The sequence below is a fragment of the Chanos chanos genome, chromosome 16 (assembly GCF_902362185.1).
Source record: "Chanos chanos chromosome 16, fChaCha1.1, whole genome shotgun sequence".
In the NCBI taxonomy this organism is placed as follows: domain Eukaryota; kingdom Metazoa; phylum Chordata; class Actinopteri; order Gonorynchiformes; family Chanidae; genus Chanos; species Chanos chanos.
The window spans coordinates 13,914,114-13,937,915 of NC_044510.1; the positions used below are offsets into that span (position 1 = coordinate 13,914,114).

At 44.8% G+C, this 23,802-nt stretch overlaps 3 protein-coding genes across 3 annotated transcripts in view; 1 reads left to right on the top strand and 2 right to left on the bottom strand.

Moving 5' to 3' along the window:
- The window catches only part of gemin5 (gem (nuclear organelle) associated protein 5), a 17,002-nt gene extending 14,162 nt beyond the window's left edge, over window positions 1-2,840 (top strand). The window contains exons 24-28 of the mRNA XM_030793277.1: window positions 1-210; window positions 1,125-1,287; window positions 1,576-2,077; window positions 2,376-2,469; window positions 2,664-2,840. The exon at window positions 1-210 is cut by the window's left edge and continues 45 nt beyond it. Coding sequence (XP_030649137.1) covers window positions 1-210; window positions 1,125-1,287; window positions 1,576-2,077; window positions 2,376-2,469; window positions 2,664-2,840 — 1,146 coding nt within the window. The remainder of the gene's footprint in view (window positions 211-1,124; window positions 1,288-1,575; window positions 2,078-2,375; window positions 2,470-2,663) is intronic.
- Window positions 2,841-4,244: 1,404 nt separating this feature from the next.
- On the bottom strand, window positions 4,245-7,856 carry cnot8 (CCR4-NOT transcription complex, subunit 8). Its single transcript, XM_030793200.1, has 7 exons — window positions 7,784-7,856; window positions 7,033-7,223; window positions 6,575-6,768; window positions 6,215-6,376; window positions 5,403-5,547; window positions 4,843-4,953; window positions 4,245-4,447 (listed from the first exon to the last, which is right to left on the bottom strand). Exons 2-7 carry the CDS (start codon window positions 7,147-7,149, stop codon window positions 4,319-4,321), a joined length of 858 nt encoding a protein of 285 aa, XP_030649060.1. The 5' UTR covers window positions 7,150-7,223; window positions 7,784-7,856; the 3' UTR covers window positions 4,245-4,318.
- Window positions 7,857-8,195: 339 nt separating this feature from the next.
- On the bottom strand, window positions 8,196-23,438 carry fam114a2 (family with sequence similarity 114 member A2). Its single transcript, XM_030793192.1, has 14 exons — window positions 23,355-23,438; window positions 22,661-22,900; window positions 22,323-22,422; window positions 21,806-21,907; window positions 21,484-21,590; window positions 21,020-21,154; window positions 12,649-12,807; window positions 11,830-11,953; window positions 11,539-11,624; window positions 11,150-11,260; window positions 10,361-10,500; window positions 10,170-10,242; window positions 9,829-9,882; window positions 8,196-9,597 (listed from the first exon to the last, which is right to left on the bottom strand). Exons 2-14 carry the CDS (start codon window positions 22,883-22,885, stop codon window positions 9,496-9,498), a joined length of 1,518 nt encoding a protein of 505 aa, XP_030649052.1. The 5' UTR covers window positions 22,886-22,900; window positions 23,355-23,438; the 3' UTR covers window positions 8,196-9,495.
- Window positions 23,439-23,802: the final 364 nt, after the last annotated feature.

A 23,802-nucleotide genomic window follows, 5' to 3' on the forward strand; every position in this document is an offset into this window, starting at 1 on the left:
CTCTCGCGGACGGAGGTCGTGGCCTGGACCTGTAGCTCCGCCCACCCCTGGGCCACGCCCTCAGATGACCCCTTCCTGCGCGTCATTCCCGAAGTCTGGGAGAGAGAGTTTAACGTGGACCTCTCTGACCCAGACAAGCTGAGAGCTGTGTATCAGCAGCTGAAAACCACTGACGCTCCCCCCGCCAACGCCTCCGTGCCTCTGAAACAGGTCTGCCTCCCTTACCCCCCCCCCCCAAAACCCTGAACACCAGGGCAGCGTCTCCCAGTCAGGCTTCTGGAGGTCCACACCTCCTCAGGTCTCAGGTGTCAGGTCTCTCCCCTGCTCTACCACACCTGATTCGGCCAACCGGAGAACAGTCAAACCCCCTGATGAGTTGAATCAGGTGTGTTAGATCGGGGGGAGACCTCAGACAGACAGACAGAGAGAGCTGCGTAGGACATAGGACAGAGCTTCCAGATACAGGTCATGGAAACACTGCCTTACAGGATGGTAGAGTTCCTGTTCCTCTAATGCTGGAGCTGGTTCTTTCATACACTTACATATGCAGACATGTATGAGCTCACACATTAAACAGCTCTTCACCTCTCACATGCACTCAGGCTCCCTTCCGCTTCACTACCGCTTTAGATTCACGTTTAGTGCAGTGAACTGTTTACATGCATCAAGGGACCACGGTGGTTGCCTAGGAAACGGTTAATTACCTAAGTTAAAAAAAAAAAACAAAACCTCATTTGAAACCCTCAGTGTAAATATATTTATACTCACTGCAATGTTTGTACTGTCTGCTTTTATAATGGTTTTATTCTGCTTTTGCAATCCGCCGATAATTGCAGTAATCACTCACAGATACAAAGAAAAACTTTTCACAAACGCTAAACAAATCATTTTCATCTTATCTTGTGCGCTTGTGTTTTATGTGCATTGTCTGTGTCGTTGGTGAGAGATGGATGCTCTAAACCGTGAGGTGTGATATTCAATGATGTTACACGTTGATCGGGTCATCTGTGTGAACTGATGTACACAGAGCGGGTCAATGTTTGTCTGTGTATATTTATGTGTTCGAATGACAGACAGCTGTAATCTCCATTAATCTGTAATCTGTCCCCCCCTGTCCCCCCCAGCTTTTGTCCCACGTGGCTTTGCATGTGACCCTGGGCGTGCTGAGCTGGTTGCTAGGCGACTGGGGGTCGGTCGTCGAGGAACTGCTGCGAGCGGTGGCACGAGGTGCAGAGGTCGGGAATTTCGCGTTAACGGCGGAGATGTGTCGGATACTGCTCCCCGACGGTACGGAGTGTTCGGCCAGGGAACGCTTTCTTATTAAAATATATGTTTGTCTCGTCCCCCCCCCCCCCCTCCTCGGGAAAAAAAAACCTGCTGTTTTCGTAATTTGTTGCTGCAAAACTGAGAAGAAAATCTTCTCTTGTAAGAAAAATTTCTGACAAACTGTAACATGGACTCATCTGGCCAGAGAATCCTGACAGAACGCAGTGACAAGAAATGGCAAAGATTTAAAATGATTTCATTTTCAGTAGATTCGAAAGATTTTTTTAAAGAACGTTGGTTTTCTTACAGGTTTGGACTCGGTCTTGTTCCTCAAGCAGAAGCTGAGCCCAGAAGATGATGCGAGTTTGACCGCCGCCCATAACCTGGAGGCTTTCTACTGTTACCAGCAAATGTACTGTGATTGGTGGAACCAGTCACACCAGGCCACCAAACTGACCAATGGGCATGCAAGCAGCAGTCACCAAACTCCCGGTGAGGTTCAGATGGAAGATGCCAGCCAGAATGGAGGCTCTGACCCAGACGTCGTAGCTTTAGGCACTGAGGGCGACGCAAGGTCTACGTTGTGTTCTTCTCTGAGTTTCTGGAAGGTTCTTCTTTCAGAGCCTCACGCCATGGCTCAGGCTACCCAGAGAACCATAGCAGAGGTCCAGCAGAGAGTAGCCAGCCTGATTCAGCAACACAGCTCCTCCCAGGTGGTCCAATCACATCCAGAGACGCACACGGACTCCCAGAACCTCCCTCAGAACTCCAGCACCTCCACAGAGCAGGGAGCAGGTCCTGGTGGACAGAGGTACCTTGATATTTATCATGTAGAACAGGACCGCATTTCCCATGAGGCTTATACTCCGTATAAAGGGCTTGACCTCTGAACTGGTGTGGGTAGTGTTATTGAAGCCTTATGATGGTTTAGCAAATAACCAGTGTAGTGAAGGATATGCTCCTGGTTTTGATTTTTTTTTTTTTTATTATAATATTAAATAAACATTCATTCAGAAATTTGCACGGCTTGTTAAATGTTTTGATCACAATAATTCAAAATTGTTAAGTAGTTAAGTCTCTCTCTCTCTCTCTCTCTCTCTCTCTCTCAGTGGGTCTCTGACTGATGCTGATTCTCTCCCTGCTCTGACGGCACTGGTGTGTGAGCACCACAAAACACTGGCAAATTGTCCCGAATACGTCAAAGTAAGTTCATCAAAATCCACCTTGATTTACGCAAAGCATCTCATCTTCACACACTTTCGCTAACAGTTCAACAATTGATTCGATATTTGAAGGGGGGGCGGCGGGGGGGGGGGGGGGGGGGGGGGGGTTTCTTTGGGTGTCTTGGGTCAAGAAACTAAACTAAACCAGTGTCATTTTTCCCTGTTTTGTTCCAGAAATTTCCATTCCCTGATGTGCTGGAATGCTGTCTAGTCTTCCTGTACATGGAGAGGCACTCTGCGTCAGTTCCCCCTCAGCTCCGTGAGGAGGTTCTGGGTTTGCTGAGGAAATTTGGAACAACGGGCTCCTTCCAGAAATCTTGGCAGAAATTTGTATCTCAATCCCCCGAATAATAGGGGCGAAAAAGTTCTTTTCCTATTCACAATAGCACTTCAACAATTTTGGTCTTTCTGGGAAATATTTTATATTTGTATTTTTTGTTGAAATATGTAAAAAATCCTTAGTCAATTCCATGTCTGCACATGTAATAAAACACCTTTTTTTTCCACTAATGGCAAAGCGGTGTGAAGATTATTTTTTTAAGTAAACTCTTTCGTCCATAGCCACCTGATAGCAAATGCTAAAGTGAAGTTGGGGCACTACTGGATGTCTGTTCAGACTTAAGTGCAGACGGTAGTTTTACATTACATATATATCCCCCCCCCCCTCAGGTAATACCTGAGAAAAGTTGATTGTTTATTTTACATAAGAACTTTAATTAGCAAACAATGTTGGTAAGACCATGAATGACCTGAATGTTTGTGACTGAGTGAAGTGACTATCCCAAAAAAAAAAAATTAAAAAAGAAAACTACTGTTAAGTCACAGCTGATAGAAAACATTTTAATATACAACAGTTTCAAACAACAGATGGCAATAAAAACAACATTTGTTGAAATTTTGCGGGGTGAACAAACTTAAAAGAACGGTTACATAGAACCAGAGTCTCCTCTGTGGCCAATCCAATTCCCCAAAGAGAAGCCAAGAGTGTGTTCATTAAAAAAAAAAAAAATTAAAGAAAAGAAAAGAAAAAAAAAAAATTCATTCCTCACAGGACAAATGCTAAAACATATTGGCTTCTTCGAAAGGGTACATTTTAATACACGTACTTTCCAGCATAATTTTTAAAAAAAATTTACAAATCCATACAAGCACTTGTTCCACAACTGAATTGATTTTTTTTGTGTGTGTGTGTATTGTGTATATGAAATTCTCAATGATAATTGTTTCCTGAAGCCTGTGTTTTTTTTTTCCTTTTTTTTATAGAAAAATTTCAGGATCTCCTCAAAAGGATTCTGACTAGCTGCTGGTGTGCATTTTAAAATGCTATGGATTTTGTTTTTTTTTGTGTGTGTTTTTTTTTTTTTTTTTCCTGCTGTGCGGTAGGACAAGAACGCTGGTCCCATGCTTTAAAAAAAAAAAAAAAGAGAGGAAAAGAAAAGAAAACTTTTAAACTGTAATGCGGTAAAACAAAGAAAGAAGAAAAAGAAATAAGATAAAATGTTCCAACTGACTGCTTAGGAGCAGGACTAAGTAGAACGTTTGGAAACTGTGGCAAAACGTGGCTAGTTAGAGAACAGTTATTTTTGGAAAAGAAACAAAAAAAAAAAAAAAAGCAAGGAGATGTTTACCAAAGTCCTTTGGGGAAAACGTGTTTGTCAGAATTAATCTGTATCTTTGTTTTGTTTTGTTTTTTTTCATTTCCGTCTCATTTTTTCTTCAGGTTGGGGGGGGGGGGGGGGGGCGGGGAAATGAAATCGCCATGTGCTGGATGGGATTTAAAAACAAGTGCGTCCTCCACGCCACACGGGGGCTCTGTGGTTAACGTTTGGTCAGTGCTTGTTGTTGGTCTCCTCTTGGGAGGAATTGGAAATGCCGTTCTGATTTTGGGACGATCCGGAACCCAGTCCGTACAATCGCCCGCAGTACTTCGCATCGTCGATGTTGTCCTCAAAGAACAGCTGAGGAGAGAGAGAGTGACCTTTTCAAATAATGCTTAAAAATAAACAAAAAATAGGATGTCAAACAGTTCAAAATAGAAAAATATGTTTAGAGCAAAAGGCAAACGGTAAGATTTTCTGTCTCACGAAACACTGCCAACGCTAGCTAATCAATTAAGATTCTGGCTTAAACATTACACACACATATACATATGTGTGTGTGTGTGTGTGTGTGCACACGTTTCCAACCAGTAAGCCAGTCATAGCTGCTACCTTGTACAATATTAAATACTCAGTTTGGTAGAACACACACATACAAAGACTGAAGTTCAAAAAGAAAAAAAAAAATTCAAAACTAAAAAACAAACTGATTCTGGCCTGACTGAGCGACAGGCTGCATTGGCTGGTTCCAGTACCTCTTTCATTCTAAAGAAAGCCATCCCGGTGAGCAGGGAGTCAGAACCAGCCTGGTGCTGCCTGCCAATCCTCTTCAGCTCCAACTGGTCCGCCACCTCCTGCAGCCCTCCCTGTCAAAGAACAATGGACGCGATGTGACATTTGTTCAGTGGGCAGACGCTTTTTAGCCGAGACAGGCAGAATGCGAACCAACGCGTTACAACACAGAATCGCAGTCGCGTCCAGAGCGGACAGCTGCAAACCCACAACGGCGGGGTTTCAGAGGCTCTCCTAACAGATTGCACATTTACCGTGCGTGTGTGTGACAAATGACGTAGTGAATTACGCCATCGCCGTGACGGGACAGATGCCGACCGATCCAGATATAAAGTTCATGTGTGATTATTATTAATATCCAAATACTAAACTGTGTTCGAAATGCACACGCTTTTGGAATGAGTTGTCTTTTACAGTTTTATGACGTAAGACCTAAACCTGTCGGCTAATGCTTCAGGAGAAGAGTTTAAATTAAAAAAAACAAACAAACAAACAGAAGAAAAAAAAAAATCATTAGTCTTACCTTGAGGTTTTTGCAGCTCTTCATTAGATATTTGACGTCGTAAATGGCTGGGAAGAACAGGTTTAAGATCTGGAAGAAGTCGTGTTCTTCCTCCGGCAGACGCGAGTCCGTTAGCAGTTTCACCAGGTAGCCAAAATCATAACCACTGAGAAAAGAGAATATAGAGACACACTGTTAGAGTCTCCTCTCATGCAGTGACAATGTGAAGTAAGAAAAATCACAATGTTTGAACAAGCTGGATTCGCACATGATTAAAGATTAGACTAAACCACTCCATCTGAGTGGAGACCAATTTACACAAACATGCTTCACAATTTCCAACAGCAAGTCTGATATAATAATAATAATAATAATAATATACGTTTATTTAGAACCCAATATCACTATGAATAGTCTAAAAGGGCTTTACATGTCTATAACAAACTCAAATCAAAATTATATTATGCATAAACTTGAGAAAATAGAAAAGTCTTTAGTCTGGTTTTAAAGGCATTGAGAGAGTGTGCCTCTCTAACTTCTGTAGGTAAACCATTCCAGAGGAAGGGAGAGCAGTAGGAAAAGGCTCGGTTGCCAGCGGACTTCTAACGAATAATAGTCCAGAATCTTGAGAGCGCAGGGTGCGAGGTGGGTTATAGGGTGTAATTAAGTCAGACAGGTAGGAAGGCGCAAGCCCATGTAAAATTTTATATGCTAATAATAGGACCTTAAAACAGCTAGCTTGTAATGGGCATGACAAAGAAAAGCTGGCACAAAATTCGACAGCAACATTACTACAGGACGGTAAAATAGCTGAAAATACTGGTGCACATTACCTGTGGAAGGAAAGCCATTTGACATTTTCACACAGCACTAAACCAGAAGTCATGAGGAGTTCAGCAAAGTAAAGGGTGTCAATTCCTTCCTCCTCATGCTTCTTAAACTGCAGGCCAGAGTTCTGGAGCAGGTCTATTGAGTCTTGAGAATACATATCTTCCCTGAAGACCAAGGAAACAGAGGAAAGAAGGAGAGAGAGAAAACTTTTTTTAATCTCCTAACATTTAACATTTCAAAATTTAACCAATAGTTTTACTTTATAAATCATAAACAGGTGTGGCAGTGAAACTTTTGATAACAAGGGACCGATTTTTTTTTTCTTTTTGGGGCGGGGGTTTCACGTTATCACATAAACATACGTCAAATTGAATTTGAAGTTGAACTGCCACGTCGTGGTTCCCGCCGGGTAGTCTCCGTCCTCATTCATAAAAGTCAAACCGAGTTGGATAATTTTCAGCAGGTCAACGTTGCACCGGAGGAGCTGGTACTGATAGTCCACCGTGCTGCGAAATTCCCCGATGGGTCGGACCACCACTCCGGGGAATTCTGTATCCTAATTGGGTAGGAATTGAAAAGGTCACCGCGTGGAATAAACTTTAACTAACAGGAATGAATACACTGATGGTTTTGACCGAAATTCATTTATGACGCCACCCATTATACTACATGACAGTTGTTTGCATATGTTAAGCAAATTAAATTCCAAGATAGTAGTGCGCAAGAAACATGTTTACATACTTAAAGTTCAAGAATCGTTCGTTTACGCAAGAATCGTTCGTTTACGAGCAGCGCGCGCCACGCTAAATGAGTATATTACCATAGCAATGTAATTGTAGTTTTGAATGATCTGTCGTATTTTCCTCATCTCCTCTTCCACATTGCTCGCCCAGACTTCGCAGATAATCTGACTCGTATCTGCTAGTGCGGCTGGCATGGTTGCGGGTTGAAGAAGCGACTAAAAACCCCAGCAGTCCTGGAACAGGCACAGCGAGCAAGGATCTCAAGAAACTGAAATACAAATGCACTGACAATTAGAGGAGAGCAGAACGGGTGAGTACGCTTCAGTCACTCTGCAACACTGAGATATCTTCTAATTAACCACACACAAAATAACCACAGTGATACGTTACTGTGTACTGGCACTCAGTGATACTTTTCTAGCCACCTTTGATGCTATTTAAATACGTGCGTGTGGTTGCACGTTACTTCAGATAACGTTACGCTAAGTCACTAGCATTGCTTGCTACTTGACTAACATGCGATGACCAAACAGCGACAGCAAACCAACCAATTTGCAAGCGGAGCTCTATGTGTGCAATTTATTGGTTTCATCTCTGGCGCTATGAACCTGCGGTTGCAAGATGACTTTATTAAAGCGTCCGGTCCTGAGTGCGTATGTGTCGCAAAGCTAAACAAACACTAGCTAGCTAGAGAGAATGGATGGGAATACGTAGAGCAGTTTGCAGATGTTACACCCATACACCGTGTTGCCGAGAAACCATTAGACGAATGTTTCTAAACTTTTTATTTAAAACAATGTTAACTGTTTGAAGGCGTGTGTTAAATACCTGTTTGTAAGTCTTGTTGTGTTGGAGCAGCACCTAGATTCCGACCGTGCTAACGCTTGCTAACGTCCCGGCGGTTTCCTCGTCGTACCGGAAGTTGTGGGATTATGAATACGCACGCGCCCTCCAGATGCGCCTCGCACCTCTAGATGTAGGAACTGTGCGCTCCAACCGCGCATAATCCAGAAGTAAAATCCCTTGGATGAATCCCTTGCCGTTCACCGACAAAAATAAAAATAAGACTTTGCCTGGGTCATCGTTAAGAACACGGATCCATACAAGCAACAGTGGCAGTATCGAAGCAATAACCGCAATGATATTTTGTCATTTTTATAATAAGTGGTGAAAAAAAACCAAACATCATAGATATAAAATGTTGTTAATTCTATTTATTGTAATTCTGTACGACCGGAAATGCTATCCTTTACATTCAGTCTGCACACCTATCGCAGCATAGCCAAAATACTGAGTACTATATATATAAAAAAACCTTCAAAATCAACATTTTATATGAATTACATGGGATTTCCTAAACCAAGCTATATTAATTATTGTACACAGAGGAACTACAAACTCATCAAACAAGTATTTGAATGACTGAACCCTGTCCCAGTTCTCCTCAGTGGCTCTTTTCTTTGTCACCTTGGTCTCTATGAGCAGGACAAATGGCAGTTTTGATATAGAGTCTGTAAGGCATTTGAGTGGCTCTTTTGATTGAACACTAACACAGTCAGTCCTGTAAGAATTTTAGTTAGAGAAAACAAGAGCACACACACGGCAAGGGGACAGGAACACTGTGAGAGAAGTGGGGGAACAGGTCCAGTTTTCCAAATCTTATTCGACCCAGGACTTGACCAAAAAAAAAAAGAAGGAAAAAAAAAAAGTTACAATTTTTGATAGGTTTGTGTTGGCACCACCAATAGCAGGAAATACATTATCTCAAAATAGTGTTTTTCTTTCTTTCTTTCTTTCTTTTTTTTTTTTTTACACTTTCATTCAAGACCATATTTTTTTGTTTTAAGAAAATCTACAGTTGTAATGTGCTGGTTAGAGAGAAGTACATTTTGTAAAGTTTAAAGGTGCGGATACAAGGTTCATGCTTTTCACCGTTGACAAACCAAAGTGTGTTCGTTTTCAGAAGACCCAGTAAAATACTTATATTCATACAAATGGGTAAAAAAAAGGACCCAAAAGTAAATACTGATATGAATCTGATGCATGTAGCTGAGTTTTCCAGCAAAAGTTTACAGCTATGATCACTGCACAATAAACCATTACTGATAATAACTAGCCCAAGCATTTGAATATGATAAAATATTCCAAGAGATGCAATACATGATTTTAAGCGTTTCTATTCATACAAGACGTAAACTGCTGAGGGGAAAATGAATATGTTTTTCAAAAAATATTCAAATGACCGAAAACCCCACAAGTCTTGCGTTCAGAGCGAGAGAGAGAGAGAGAGAGAGAGATTAAGACGAGAGAAACCGAATCATATTCTGCATCGATAAACGCCGATACACAAGATAAATGTTCAAATTTATTAACCGTGGGTGACGACAGCACAATTTGATACCTAAAAGAAACAGATCCATTTTCACTTCCAATGAAAATATACATTTGCACAAATAATGCCAGAGAACTGTTCTTTGACCGGAGAGAGAGGGAAAAAAATAATGCTTTCGTTATCCGAGCTGGTTTGTGGTCGCTGTTGGTTACGGTTGTCCTGAGTCCGCTGTCCTCTGAATGTGTGAAACCTCTAATACAGGCATTAAAAGCTGGAAAGCATCTTGGATGTAAGACGCACTGTTGGAAGCCTAGAAGTGAAAGCAAAAGGAAACTGTGGATGAGTGATGACACGAGTTGAAGAACACAATGTCGCTTTTCGCTTAATGTTCACGTCTAATCTCTACACGTGTACTCTGAGAGGTCTGCGTGAGTGATAGATTCGGGTCGGACGAATATTTGGAGTTTATATGTTTTTGAGTTCAGTCAGACGAAATGTTATCTGTTACTAAGACTGAGAAATGTAAGATAAAAATACAAACCTCTAGGAAGACGCCAGTTATGAGTGGGTTTAGGACCTCTCCTTTTTCCTGTGACTGCAAAACATATGTTTGTTTGTCTCATGAATGATCAAAGCGAAAAAGGTCCATTAATATTGCAATTTGCATCGCATTTAAGTAAACTAAAACGCAGCCAATAACAAAGTCCATGATAAACCGACATACGCTACATTTGAACTTTAATATATCTGTATTTTTAACGAGTAAAAAATGTAGATGTCATTTTAACTCGTTGGTAGCATATTTCGGGTTAGGGGATACATAGAAAGAAGCAGGAGAAACAGACACAGATGAAAAAAATAAAAATAAAAAATGTGTCTTACCCCGACAGTGGTTAAACAAGATGTGAACTTCTTTGACAACAGTGATATCTCCTTGCATAAAACGATGGTAATTCTGTAAAACACGCACACATACAGAGGGTTTATGTTGTTGTTGTTGTTGGTTTTTTTTTAAGAAGACTACACTGCTTTGATAAGCTGTCTGACGTGGTCGGGCTGTGAATGAGACTCACTGGGAGAGGATTTTGGCTTGTTCTGTGGCGGTCACCTCCTGCTCGTCGCTGTGGAGAACCATCTCAGCCACTTTGTGGAACTGTTCTATCGACCTGGCCGTCAGTTCCGCCAGACTGGTGATAGCTGCAGAGTGAACCTCCTATGAAAGAGCGCAACACACATACACACATTTGTGTTTTTTACTGAGGAATCTGGACCGAGAACCTGACACCTTATATGCAACCAACAACAGCCACAAGGAGACTGTTTCAAATATTCCCTATTGGAAATATTCCCTTTGCTTTAACCGGTCAGTTCTCTGACATCAAACAAAAAGATATTCCACTATCCAATCAGGACTGTTGATATTCATAATGTATTGTATGTTACCAAGTGAAATACTCATATGTCTCTGTCAAGTGTTACAGTAATTACAAATGTTACAGAAACACTGTAGCAGCTGATGAGAACTCTTTAGTGTATAACTATTAATAAACACCGAGCAAGCTTTAATCAGACAAAAAAAATAATAGTGTTCCATCGTTCAAAGAGCGAAACCGCTTTAACACAGGTGCATTAGTGTGGGCGTAACAGAGGTACTGAGGAAAGTCACCTGAGAGCGAAAGAGAGCTGCATGGCCTCGCACGTTCGCTTGCTTGCATTTTTTATCTTGTCAAAACTGTACTGAGATCAGCAGCTTTTTGACTTATTCATTCATTCATTTATTTATTTATTTTTAAGAGGACGAGGGTCGTTTCTGAGCGAGAAAACTCTGCGTCCACAAGAACAAAGGTGGCATCTCTTCATACCTCTACTGTGCATCTCTTCACGGCATCCTCCTCTTTCTTCTCTTCCTCCGGCTGCGTCTCCGCTGCTGGCGCCTTCACCTCGGGCAAACGGTCAAAAGCGTTCGTCCTGGCCTGAACACATTTAACCCCGTCAGCACCGACAAATCGACCATTCCAGTTAGCCTCCACTCAGGCAACTCCAGCAAAAATACTTTGAGACACTGGAGTTTTACATTTGTCGTGGGGTTTTGGAGAAACAAACAGCAACGTTTACGCGTCATAGATGTCTACGCCCGTTAAACGTTCATAAAGAGGTACTCTTTTGCTAGACAACCCTCTGAGAAGAACGTTGTTGCTGGATGGTAGAAGAAGGGAGCACACCTTTTATAAAACGGGTAAACGCTACGTACCTTGTTCAGCTTGTCGGCAGTGGCAGATATCTGTAGTCTCTTCAGAGCTTCCGTCAGCTCCGTCTCAAACTCCACGCCATCATCGTCTTTAGAGAGATACAAACATCGTTGTCAAGAAACTGGCTCCTGTGAAATGCGTTGCTAATAAAATGTCTTAACCAAAAAAAAAAAAAAAAATTGAAACAGTCTATAATTTAAATACTCAAAGGATCGACACCATTCCGGGACGGAGAGAAACGCCCCTCCTTTGCCCCCCCCCCCCCCCCCCCCCCCCCGAGGTCCGTGCAGTACCTTTGGCATCGTCCACGTCATCATCGTCGAATTCCACCAGGGAGAACGGCTCTTTGATGAGTTCCAGCTCCTCTTTCAGCTGGGCCAGTTCCTCGCCGGACAAAGTCGCCAGGACCGACTTCACCTGCGTGGAGAGACAGCTCGTCAGGTTGGCGAAAATCACGGGAACACGCTGAACACACTAAACCAGTGTCTCCCAGTCCCGCACGTGAAGGCCCCCAACACGTATGCTTTTTATATTTTTATTTATTTCACTCTGATCCACAGCAATTTCCAATCATTACTTACTATGTTAGAGGACACATGTCTCTGTCACATGTTCACAAAATGTTCTTTATATATAATTTTGAATTTGTGCTGTTTACACAGTCAGAAATGTAAGCTCTTGAGATACAGACTCTGATGTCTGTCATACTGGGACTGTGTCATACTGGGATTGTGACATTTGTCATGAGTCGTTACGTCACCTGAGGTCACAGTAAGAATGAGCCATCCTTCTTGGGCACGACCTTCTGATTACTAGGCCGTTTCCCTTACCATTAGATCAGTGGGTCTCAATCGTTTTTTGCCAGTTAAACCCAAATTATTTGACTTTAGTATGCCCTTGAGATTTTAATGAAGTGAATTCTATTTTGATATTGAACTTTTTCATTACAATCGAATGAAATCCCCCCCCCCCCCCCCCCAAAGAACTGCCACAAAGCCTTAAGGAATTCATGAACTGCCGGTCAAAAAAACCCCCCTGAACTACGATTTCTCAGCCTTGCTGCACTTGTTCTCAGAGAGAGGAAACCGTGAAGCTGAGCGATTTAACAGTACCTTCGACTCGCTCTCTCTGGACAGGATCTCCAGAGCCTCCAGGTGAGACAGACCCTGGAACTCGTCGAAAAGCATCCCATAATGAGCCTTCTTCTCCGTCTCCGTGGTTACCTGCTGGGCCGTTTCGTGCTCCTCCCTTTCTTTCGCCTCCCGCAAGACCTACAAATACGTTACCTTTTAATTAGTATTACAGCACAAATCTTTATTAGAGCACATTAACAAACAAGCATCAGTAATTAACTTCCCCTCTCAAAGACACATTCACTGTGTTTTATATTCGGTGCCAAATCTTCAGAAACTGACATACAAATCCACTTTCACCTCACTCCAGTCCATTACAAACATACTGCTAATACAAAGAACCAAACAAGCATAATGTAATGATCTATAATACTTCAAACTGGTTGGCAAAGGCCTGGAACATTTGGACATTATGTTTCCACTAAGAAAGAAAGTAGATATTGTGGATGTAGGAGAGAGTGTGGATATTGTGGATGTAAGAGAGACAGAGAGGATATTATGTATGTGAAAGAGAGAAAGTTGATACTGTGTATGTAGGAGAGAGAGTCAATATTAAGAATGTACAAGGAGAGAGTGGGGATAAGGTGTACCTGAGAGAGAGTGTGGGGATAAGGTGTACCTGAGAGAGTGTGGGGATAAGGTGTACCTGAGAGAGAGAGAGAGTGGGGATAAGGTGTACCTGAGAGAGAGAGAGTGTGTGGATAAGGTGTACCTGAGAGAGAGAGAGTGTGTGGATAAGGTGTACCTGAGAGAGAGAGAGTGGGGATAAGGTGTACCTGAGAGAGAGAGAGTGTGGATAAGGTGTACCTGAGAGAGAGAGAGTGGGGATAAGGTGTACCTGAGAGAGAGAGAGAGTGGGGATAAGGTGTACCTGAGAGAGTGTGGGGATAAGGTGTACCTGAGAGAGAGAGAGAGTGGGGATAAGGTGTACCTGAGAGAGAGAGAGTGTGTGGATAAGGTGTACCTGAGAGAGAGAGAGTGGGGATAAGGTGTACCTGAGAGAGAGAGAGTGTGGATAAGGTGTACCTGAGAGAGAGAGAGTGTGGGGATAAGGTGTACCTGAGAGAGAGTGTGTGTGGATAAGGTGTACCTGAGAGAGAGAGTGGGGATAAGGTGTACCTGAGAGAGAGTGTGTGTGGATAAGGTGTACCTGAGAGAGAGAGAGTGTGGATAAGGTGTACCTGAGAGAGAGAGAGCGGGGATAAGGTGTACCTGAGAGAGAGAGAGCGGGGATAAGGTGTACCTGAGAGAGAGAGAGTGGGGATAAGGTGTACCTGAGAGAGAGAGTGGGGATAAGGTGTACCTGAGAGAGAGAGTGTGGGGATAAGGTGTACCTGAGAGAGAGAGAGAGTGGATAAGGTGTACCTGAGAGAGAGAGTGTGGATAAGGTGTACCTGAGAGAGAGTGTGTGGGGATAAGGTGTACCTGAGAGAGAGAGAGTGGGGATAAGGTGTACCTGAGAGAGAGAGAGTGGGGATAAGGTGTACCTGAGAGAGAGTGTGGGGATAAGGTGTACGTGAGAGAGAGTGTGGGGATAAGGTGTACCTGAGAGAGAGAGAGTGGGGATAAGGTGTACCTGAGAGAGAGAGTGTGGGGATAAGGTGTACCTGAGAGAGAGAGAGTGTGGGGATAAGGTGTACCTGAGAGAGAGAGAGTGGGGATAAGGTGTACCTGAGAGAGAGAGAGTGTGGGGATAAGGTGTACCTGAGAGAGAGAGAGTGGGGATAAGGTGTACCTGAGAGAGAGAGAGAGTGTGGATAAGGTGTACCTGAGAGAGAGAGAGTGGGGATAAGGTGTACCTGAGAGAGAGAGAGTGGGGATAAGGTGTACCTGAGAGAGAGAGTGTGGGGATAAGGTGTACCTGAGAGAGAGAGAGTGGGGATAAGGTGTACCTGAGAGAGAGAGAGTGTGGGGATAAGGTGTACCTGAGAGAGAGAGAGTGGGGATAAGGTGTACCTAAGAGAGAGAGTGTGGGGATAAGGTGTACCTGAGAGAGAGAGTGTGTGGATAAGGTGTACCTGAGAGAGAGAGAGTGGGGATAAGGTGTACCTGAGAGAGAGAGAGTGGGGATAAGGTGTACCTGAGAGAGAGAGAGTGGGGATAAGGTGTACCTGAGAGAGAGAGAGTGTGGATAAGGTGTACCTGAGAGAGAGAGAGTGGGGATAAGGTGTACCTGAGAGAGAGTGTGGGGATAAGGTGTACCTGAGAGAGAGAGAGTGTGGGGATAAGGTGTACCTGAGAGAGAGAGTGGGGATAAGGTGTACCTGAGAGAGAGAGAGTGTGGGGATAAGGTGTACCTGAGAGAGAGAGAGTGGATAAGGTGTACCTGAGAGAGAGTGTGTGTGGATAAGGTGTACCTGAGAGAGAGAGTGTGGATAAGGTGTACCTGAGAGAGAGAGAGTGGATAAGGTGTACCTGAGAGAGAGTGTGTGTGGATAAGGTGTACCTGAGAGAGAGAGTGTGGATAAGGTGTACCTGAGAGAGAGAGAGTGTGGATAAGGTGTACCTGAGAGAGAGAGTGTGTGGATAAGGTGTACCTGAGAGAGAGAGTGTGGGGATAAGGTGTACCTGAGAGAGAGAGTGTGGGGATAAGGTGTACCTGAGAGAGAGAGTGTGGGGATAAGGTGTACCTGAGAGAGAGTGTGTGTGGATAAGGTGTACCTGAGAGAGAGAGTGTGGATAAGGTGTACCTGAGAGAGAGAGAGTGGGGATAAGGTGTACCTGAGAGAGAGAGAGTGGGGATAAGGTGTACCTGAGAGAGAGTGTGTGTGGATAAGGTGTACCTGAGAGAGAGAGTGTGGATAAGGTGTACCTGAGAGAGAGTGTGGGGATAAGGTGTACCTGAGAGAGAGAGTGGGGATAAGGTGTACCTGAGAGAGAGAGAGTGTGGATAAGGTGTACCTGAGAGAGAGTGTGTGTGGATAAGGTGTACCTGAGAGAGAGAGTGTGGATAAGGTGTACCTGAGAGAGAGAGTGGGGATAAGGTGTACCTGAGAGAGAGAGAGTGGGGATAAGGTGTACCTGAGAGAGAGTGTGTGTGGATAAGGTGTACCTGAGAGAGAGAGAGTGTGGATAAGGTGTACCTGAGAGAGAGAGAGTGGGGATAAGGTGTACCTGAGAGAGAGTGTGTGGGGATAAGGTGTACCTGAGAGAGAGTGTGTGGGGATAAGGTGTACCTGAGAGAGAGAGAGTGGGGATAAGGTGTACCTGAGAGAGAGAGAGTGGGGATAAGGTGTACCTGAGAGAGAGTGTGGGGATAAGGTGTACGTGAGAGAGAGTGTGGGGATAAGGTGTACCTGAGAGAGAGAGAGTGGGGATAAGGTGTACCTGAGAGAGAGAGTGTGGGGATAAGGTGTACCTGAGAGAGAGAGAGTGTGGGGATAAGGTGTACCTGAGAGAGAGAGAGTGGGGATAAGGTGTACCTGAGAGAGAGAGAGTGTGGGGATAAGGTGTACCTGAGAGAGAGAGAGTGGGGATAAGGTGTACCTGAGAGAGAGAGAGAGTGTGGATAAGGTGTACCTGAGAGAGAGAGAGTGGGGATAAGGTGTACCTGAGAGAGAGAGAGTGGGGATAAGGTGTACCTGAGAGAGAGAGTGTGGGGATAAGGTGTACCTGAGAGAGAGAGAGTGTGGGGATAAGGTGTACCTGAGAGAGAGAGAGTGGGGATAAGGTGTACCTAAGAGAGAGAGTGTGGGGATAAGGTGTACCTGAGAGAGAGAGTGTGTGGATAAGGTGTACCTGAGAGAGAGAGAGTGGGGATAAGGTGTACCTGAGAGAGAGAGAGTGGGGATAAGGTGTACCTGAGAGAGAGAGAGTGGGGATAAGGTGTACCTGAGAGAGAGAGAGTGTGGATAAGGTGTACCTGAGAGAGAGAGAGTGGGGATAAGGTGTACCTGAGAGAGAGTGTGGGGATAAGGTGTACCTGAGAGAGAGAGAGTGTGGGGATAAGGTGTACCTGAGAGAGAGAGTGTGGGGATAAGGTGTACCTGAGAGAGAGAGAGTGTGGGGATAAGGTGTACCTGAGAGAGAGAGTGTGGGGATAAGGTGTACCTGAGAGAGAGAGAGTGGGGATAAGGTGTACCTGAGAGAGAGAGAGTGGGGATAAGGTGTACCTGAGAGAGAGTGTGGGGATAAGGTGTACGTGAGAGAGAGTGTGGGGATAAGGTGTACCTGAGAGAGAGAGTGTGGGGATAAGGTGTACCTGAGAGAGAGAGAGCGGGGATAAGGTGTACCTGAGAGAGAGTGTGGGGATAAGGTGTACCTGAGAGAGAGAGAGTGGGGATAAGGTGTACCTGAGAGAGAGAGAGTGGGGATAAGGTGTACCTGAGAGAGAGTGTGGGGATAAGGTGTACCTGAGAGAGAGAGTGTGGGGATAAGGTGTACCTGAGAGAGAGAGTGTGGGGATAAGGTGTACCTGAGAGAGAGAGTGTGTGGATAAGGTGTACCTGAGAGAGAGAGTGTGGGGATAAGGTGTACCTGAGAGAGAGAGAGTGTGGGGATAAGGTGTACCTGAGAGAGAGAGTGGGGATAAGGTGTACCTGAGAGAGAGAGTGTGGGGATAAGGTGTACCTGAGAGAGAGAGAGTGTGGGGATAAGGTGTACCTGAGAGAGAGAGTGGGGATAAGGTGTACCTGAGAGAGAGAGTGTGGGGATAAGGTGTACCTGAGAGAGAGAGAGTGTGGGGATAAGGTGTACCTGAGAGAGAGAGTGGGGATAAGGTGTACCTGAGAGAGAGAGTGGGGATAAGGTGTACCTGAGAGAGAGAGTGGGGATAAGGTGTACCTGAGAGAGAGAGAGTGTGGGGATAAGGTGTACCTGAGAGAGAGTGTGTGGGGATAAGGTGTACCTGAGAGAGAGAGTGTGGATAAGGTGTACCTGAGAGAGAGAGAGTGTGGATAAGGTGTACCTGAGAGAGAGAGTGTGGGGATAAGGTGTACCTGAGAGAGAGAGTGGGGATAAGGTGTACGTGAGAGAGAGTGTGGGGATAAGGTGTACCTGAGAGAGAGAGTGGGGATAAGGTGTACCTGAGAGAGAGTGTGGGGATAAGGTGTACCTGAGAGAGAGTGTGGGGATAAGGTGTACCTGAGAGAGAGAGTGGGGATAAGGTGTACCTGAGAGAGAGAGAGTGGGGATAAGGTGTACCTGAGAGAGAGAGTGTGGGGATAAGGTGTACCTGAGAGAGAGAGTGTGGGGATAAGGTGTACCTGAGAGAGAGAGTGTGGGGATAAGGTGTACCTGAGAGAGAGTGTGTGTGGATAAGGTGTACCTGAGAGAGAGAGTGTGTGGATAAGGTGTACCTGAGAGAGAGAGAGTGTGGGGATAAGGTGTACCTGAGAGAGAGTGGGGATAAGGTGTACCTGAGAGAGAGAGTGTGGGGATAAGGTGTACCTGAGAGAGAGAGTGTGGGGATAAGGTGTACCTGAGAGAGAGAGAGTGGGGATAAGGTGTACCTGAGAGAGAGAGTGTGGGGATAAGGTGTACCTGAGAGAGAGAGTGTGGGGATAAGGTGTACCTGAGAGAGAGTGTGTGTGGATAAGGTGTACCTGAGAGAGAGAGTGTGTGGATAAGGTGTACCTGAGAGAGAGAGAGTGTGGGGATAAGGTGTACCTGAGAGAGAGAGTGTGTGGATAAGGTGTACCTGAGAGAGAGAGAGTGTGGGGATAAGGTGTACCTGAGAGAGAGAGTGTGTGGATAAGGTGTACCTGAGAGAGAGAGTGTGTGGATAAGGTGTACCTGAGAGAGAGAGAGTGTGGGGATAAGGTGTACCTGAGAGAGAGAGTGTGTGGATAAGGTGTACCTGAGAGAGAGAGAGTGTGGGGATAAGGTGTACCTGAGAGAGAGAGAGTGTGGGGATAAGGTGTACCTGAGAGAGAGAGTGTGTGGATAAGGTGTACCTGAGAGAGAGTGTGTGTGGATAAGGTGTACCTGAGAGAGAGTGTGGATAAGGTGTACCTGAGAGAGAGAGTGTGGGGATAAGGTGTACCTGAGAGAGAGAGAGTGTGGGGATAAGGTGTACCTGAGAGAGAGTGTGGGGATAAGGTGTACCTGAGAGAGAGAGAGTGGGGATAAGGTGTACCTGAGAGAGAGAGAGAGAGTGGATAAGGTGTACCTGAGAGAGAGAGAGAGTGGGGATAATGTGTACCTGAGAGAGAGAGTGTGGGGATAAGGTGTACCTGAGAGAGAGAGAGCGGGGATAAGGTGTACCTGAGAGAGAGAGAGTGGGGATAAGGTGTACCTGAGAGAGAGAGAGAGTGGGGATAAGGTGTACCTGAGAGAGAGAGTGTGGGGATAAGGTGTACCTGAGAGAGAGAGTGTGGGGATAAGGTGTACCTGAGAGAGGGAGAGAGTGGGGATAAGGTGTACCTGAGAGAGAGAGAGAGTGGGGATAAGGTGTACCTGAGAGAGAGAGTGTGTGTGGATAAGGTGTACCTGAGAGAGAGAGTGTGGGGATAAGGTGTACCTGAGAGAGTGTGTGTGGATAAGGTGTACCTGAGAGAGAGAGAGAGTGGGGATAAGGTGTACCTGAGAGAGAGAGAGTGGGGATAAGGTGTACCTGAGAGAGTGTGTGGGGATATGGTGTACCTGAGAGAGAGAGTGTGGGGATAAGGTGTACCTGAGAGAGAGAGTGTGGGGATAAGGTGTACCTGAGAGAGAGAGTGTGGGGATAAGGTGTACCTGAGAGAGAGAGAGTGGGGATAAGGTGTACCTGAGAGAGAGAGTGTGGGGATAAGGTGTACCTGAGAGAGAGAGAGTGGGGATAAGGTGTACCTGAGAGAGAGAGAGAGTGGGGATAAGGTGTACCTGAGAGAGAGAGAGTGGGGATAAGGTGTACCTGAGAGAGAGAGAGTGGGGATAAGGTGTACCTGAGAGAGAGAGTGTGGGGATAAGGTGTACCTGAGAGAGAGAGAGTGGGGATAAGGTGTACCTGAGAGAGAGAGTGTGGGGATAAGGTGTACCTGAGAGAGAGAGAGTGTGGGGATAAGGTGTACCTGAGAGAGAGAGAGTGGGGATAAGGTGTACCTGAGAGAGAGAGTGTGGGGATAAGGTGTACCTGAGAGAGAGTGGGGATAAGGTGTACGTGAGAGAGAGAGAGTGGGGATAAGGTGTACCTGAGAGAGAGAGTGGGGATAAGGTGTACCTGAGAGAGAGTGTGGGGATAAGGTGTACCTGAGAGAGAGAGAGTGGGGATAAGGTGTACCTGAGAGAGAGAGTGTGGGGATAAGGTGTACCTGAGAGAGAGAGAGTGGGGATAAGGTGTACCTGAGAGAGAGTGTGGGGATAAGGTGTACCTGAGAGAGAGTGTGGGGATAAGGTGTACCTGAGAGAGAGAGTGTGGATAAGGTGTACCTGAGAGAGAGAGAGTGGGGATAAGGTGTACGTGAGAGAGAGAGAGTGGGGATAAGGTGTACCTGAGAGAGAGAGTGGGGATAAGGTGTACCTGAGAGAGAGTGTGGGGATAAGGTGTACCTGAGAGAGAGAGAGTGGGGATAAGGTGTACCTGAGAGAGAGAGTGTGGGGATAAGGTGTACCTGAGAGAGAGAGAGTGGGGATAAGGTGTACCTGAGAGAGAGTGTGGGGATAAGGTGTACCTGAGAGAGAGTGTGGGGATAAGGTGTACCTGAGAGAGAGAGAGTGGGGATAAGGTGTACCTGAGAGAGAGAGTGTGGATAAGGTGTACCTGAGAGAGAGAGAGTGGGGATAAGGTGTACCTGAGAGAGAGTGTGGGGATAAGGTGTACCTGAGAGAGAGAGTGTGGGGATAAGGTGTACCTGAGAGAGAGTGTGGGGATAAGGTGTACCTGAGAGAGAGAGTGTGGGGATAAGGTGTACCTGAGAGAGAGAGAGTGGGGATAAGGTGTACCTGAGAGAGAGAGAGTGGGGATAAGGTGTACCTGAGAGAGAGAGAGTGGGGATAAGGTGTACCTGAGAGAGAGAGTGTGGGGATAAGGTGTACCTGAGAGAGAGAGAGTGGGGATAAGGTGTACCTGAGAGAGAGTGTGGGGATAAGGTGTACCTGAGAGAGAGTGTGGGGATAAGGTGTACCTGAGAGAGAGAGAGTGGGGATAAGGTGTACCTGAGAGAGAGAGTGTGGATAAGGTGTACCTGAGAGAGAGAGAGTGGGGATAAGGTGTACCTGAGAGAGAGTGTGGGGATAAGGTGTACCTGAGAGAGAGAGTGTGGGGATAAGGTGTACCTGAGAGAGAGTGTGGGGATAAGGTGTACCTGAGAGAGAGAGTGTGGGGATAAGGTGTACCTGAGAGAGAGAGAGTGGGGATAAGGTGTACCTGAGAGAGAGAGAGTGGGGATAAGGTGTACCTGAGAGAGAGAGAGAGAGTGGGGATAAGGTGTACCTGAGAGAGTGTGGAGGTTCGGTTCATCAGTCCCTTTGTTTTCTTAAAGCCAGGGTCCCCCTCAGCTATCACATCCATGGTTTTCTTCCCAATGAACTCCAATGCATCCAGACCTCCAGTTATGACTGTTTTACCCTGGCCAGCACAAGAGCCCATAAACCACACAGGCACACACACACACCACTGTGTGTTCACAGCCAAATGTGCAGAAAACATCTGCATAACAATTCATTAGTGTCATATTTTTTTTGTATCGATTAGACAAACGAGTATTAAAGTTCTTTGAGTCTTAATGAGGAAACACACAAAACACCCAAATCTCACTGACAGGTAATATTTTAACTAACAAAATCAAAAATTAGAATGACTATAACAAAACTATCAACCGCAGTCAAATACATAATGAAACCATCAGACATTCCAATCAGTATTTCTTATGATAGTTCTTCTTTGTTTGTTTTTACCGTGCTCTGAACCACACTGGTGAGAGAGGAAAGCATTCCCATGGCTCCGCCCATTCCATATGGCCCCTCCCCGTCTGGTTTGTCCGGCCCACTGCTCGGCGTGCTCACTTTGGGAGCCACAAAACAGATTAATGAAATCACACGTAACATCAGTTTTATGACAGATAATAAATAAATATTCAATGATCAGCTGCTTCTTTAGTGACCTTCACTGGTTCATGTTCCGCATGAAAGCAAATATTATTTAGTTCTTTGCCCGAAGGACAAAATGCTACTGACACCACAAATTTTTAATACAATAAGCTTTTTTTTTTGTCTTTACCGTCAGTTTTTTCCTCTTCTTCGACCCCTGCAGACAGTTCTTCTGGAGTGGGTATCCCTAGCGAAGTCTCAGCCTTCTCAATAACTTGGGACAGACCTTGACCTGTCAGGCAATGAGCAAATACACACAAAAACATGTGAAGAAATGTTCTGGGAAAAAAAGTGAAATGTCTATTTACAAAAAAAAAAAAAAAGAAGAAGAGGCAGTGACAAGATGCAGCAGCCATCACAGCGATGGATAATTTCTTGAATAATTCTATTTTATAATTATTATGTTACTTATTAATATGATTAAGCTAACTTTATTCATTATATGTGTACACTCTGACGGCCTAAGACCAGTGGGTGCTGAGCATTTGACAGTGAGGAGAAAAAGACACGATACCTCATGATTTCTCATTTATATATAGTTGTATAACATCCAGATCTGTACTCAACACTGTAATGTCTGCGGTTGCCATGGCGGTTGCCACGGACGAGCCTATGGGAGTCTATATAACAGCTTTCTTGTAACTCACCTACTGTCGCTACGGTGGCACTGGCAGTGGAAAGAATAGATTTTCCCCAATTTCCCCAGTAACCCCAACCGCTCTGTGCCACTGAAGACTGACTGGGCTCCTGTGGGAAACATATCCAACAACGATTCATCTCCTGGGCTTTTGATTTTACTGTTTGAGCCATTTCAGCAGTCAAACAACGAACCACTGTCATACATTCCGAATGAGCATTCGCAGGCAGTTTATTCTTTGTGTAGTACATCAGTGTTAACCTTCAGTTACAGTATGTTAAACTTGGAGAATTGAGTGACAGAACAGTTATTAAATATCTGAACGTCGTTATGAAGCAGATGTGCTACCTTTGGTGATTCTTCTGAGGGTTTTGGTGTCTCTGAGGAATCCTGTGATTCGACGGGAGTTTTGTTTTCTGGCCTTTTCCTAGTCTTTCGAGAAGGGGCGACGTCGGTGGAATTGTCGCTTGGAGTTTCGGGAGGTGAATCAGAGAGTGTCGGTGATGGTTGCTCCGGGGTTTTGACCTCCGCATTGTCAGCGGGGTTGCTGGTAGGGCTTTCATTGTCTGACATCTTAAAACATATTCACTTTTTAAGACAAAAAGGCAGAGAGAGAGAGAGAGAGAGAGAGAGAGGGAGATCTAATTAAACTTGATACAATGACACAACCGCAGTAACTACGACACTTGGATGGATCATCCATTGCACACAGGAAAACATGATCACAGACTGCAACTTATGAGCGGGACAACAGGAAGCTGTAACTAAACCATGACGTTTTTGTGAGGAACATTAACTTAACGAAGCAACAAACCAACAGACCCTGTAAAAAAGTGTAGAGATATGTCGTCGCTATTGAGACAGCAGTCAAAACAGCTGACACTGTAAGCAATCGTTAGCTAACTAGCTAAATCAATAGTTGGACAAAAACGTTAGGTAACCAAGCTGTTTCACTGTGATTAACAACGCCCCAGCGCATGCAGCCAGATCACCGCGACATTGATCAAAGCAGTAGACTTAAGATAAATAAGATGCTTCTAACCTATGAAGTCCTTGGGTCGTTCAGTTGGTCCTAAGAGCCCATAGAATGTACGTGAGGCCACGTCACTGGACTTCTTGATCCTTTACGTTTTTGTTTTGCTATCTTATCGTTTTCTTCTGCGACTAACGCATTAAAGTATGATTATTAATTTATCGCCACCTGCCGGTTTGGAGTGTGGGCGCTGCAGACTTGTAAAATTTAAACATTGTACCGTAACTCTATGTCCAACGATTGATATTTTGGAAGCAATGCGATTAAACTAGTGGACAAAATGACAGAAAACGGTGTTTAACTTATTGTTATCCACGAGAGAGTAAACAGAACAGTGAATTTAACAAAGAAGATATTTCAGTGTCCAGTTGCTCTTATTTTTAACTGTGCGAATTACCTTATTTGTTCACATAAACTGGACTTGCAAGTTTACGGTACATGGTTGCATTGTCGTTTG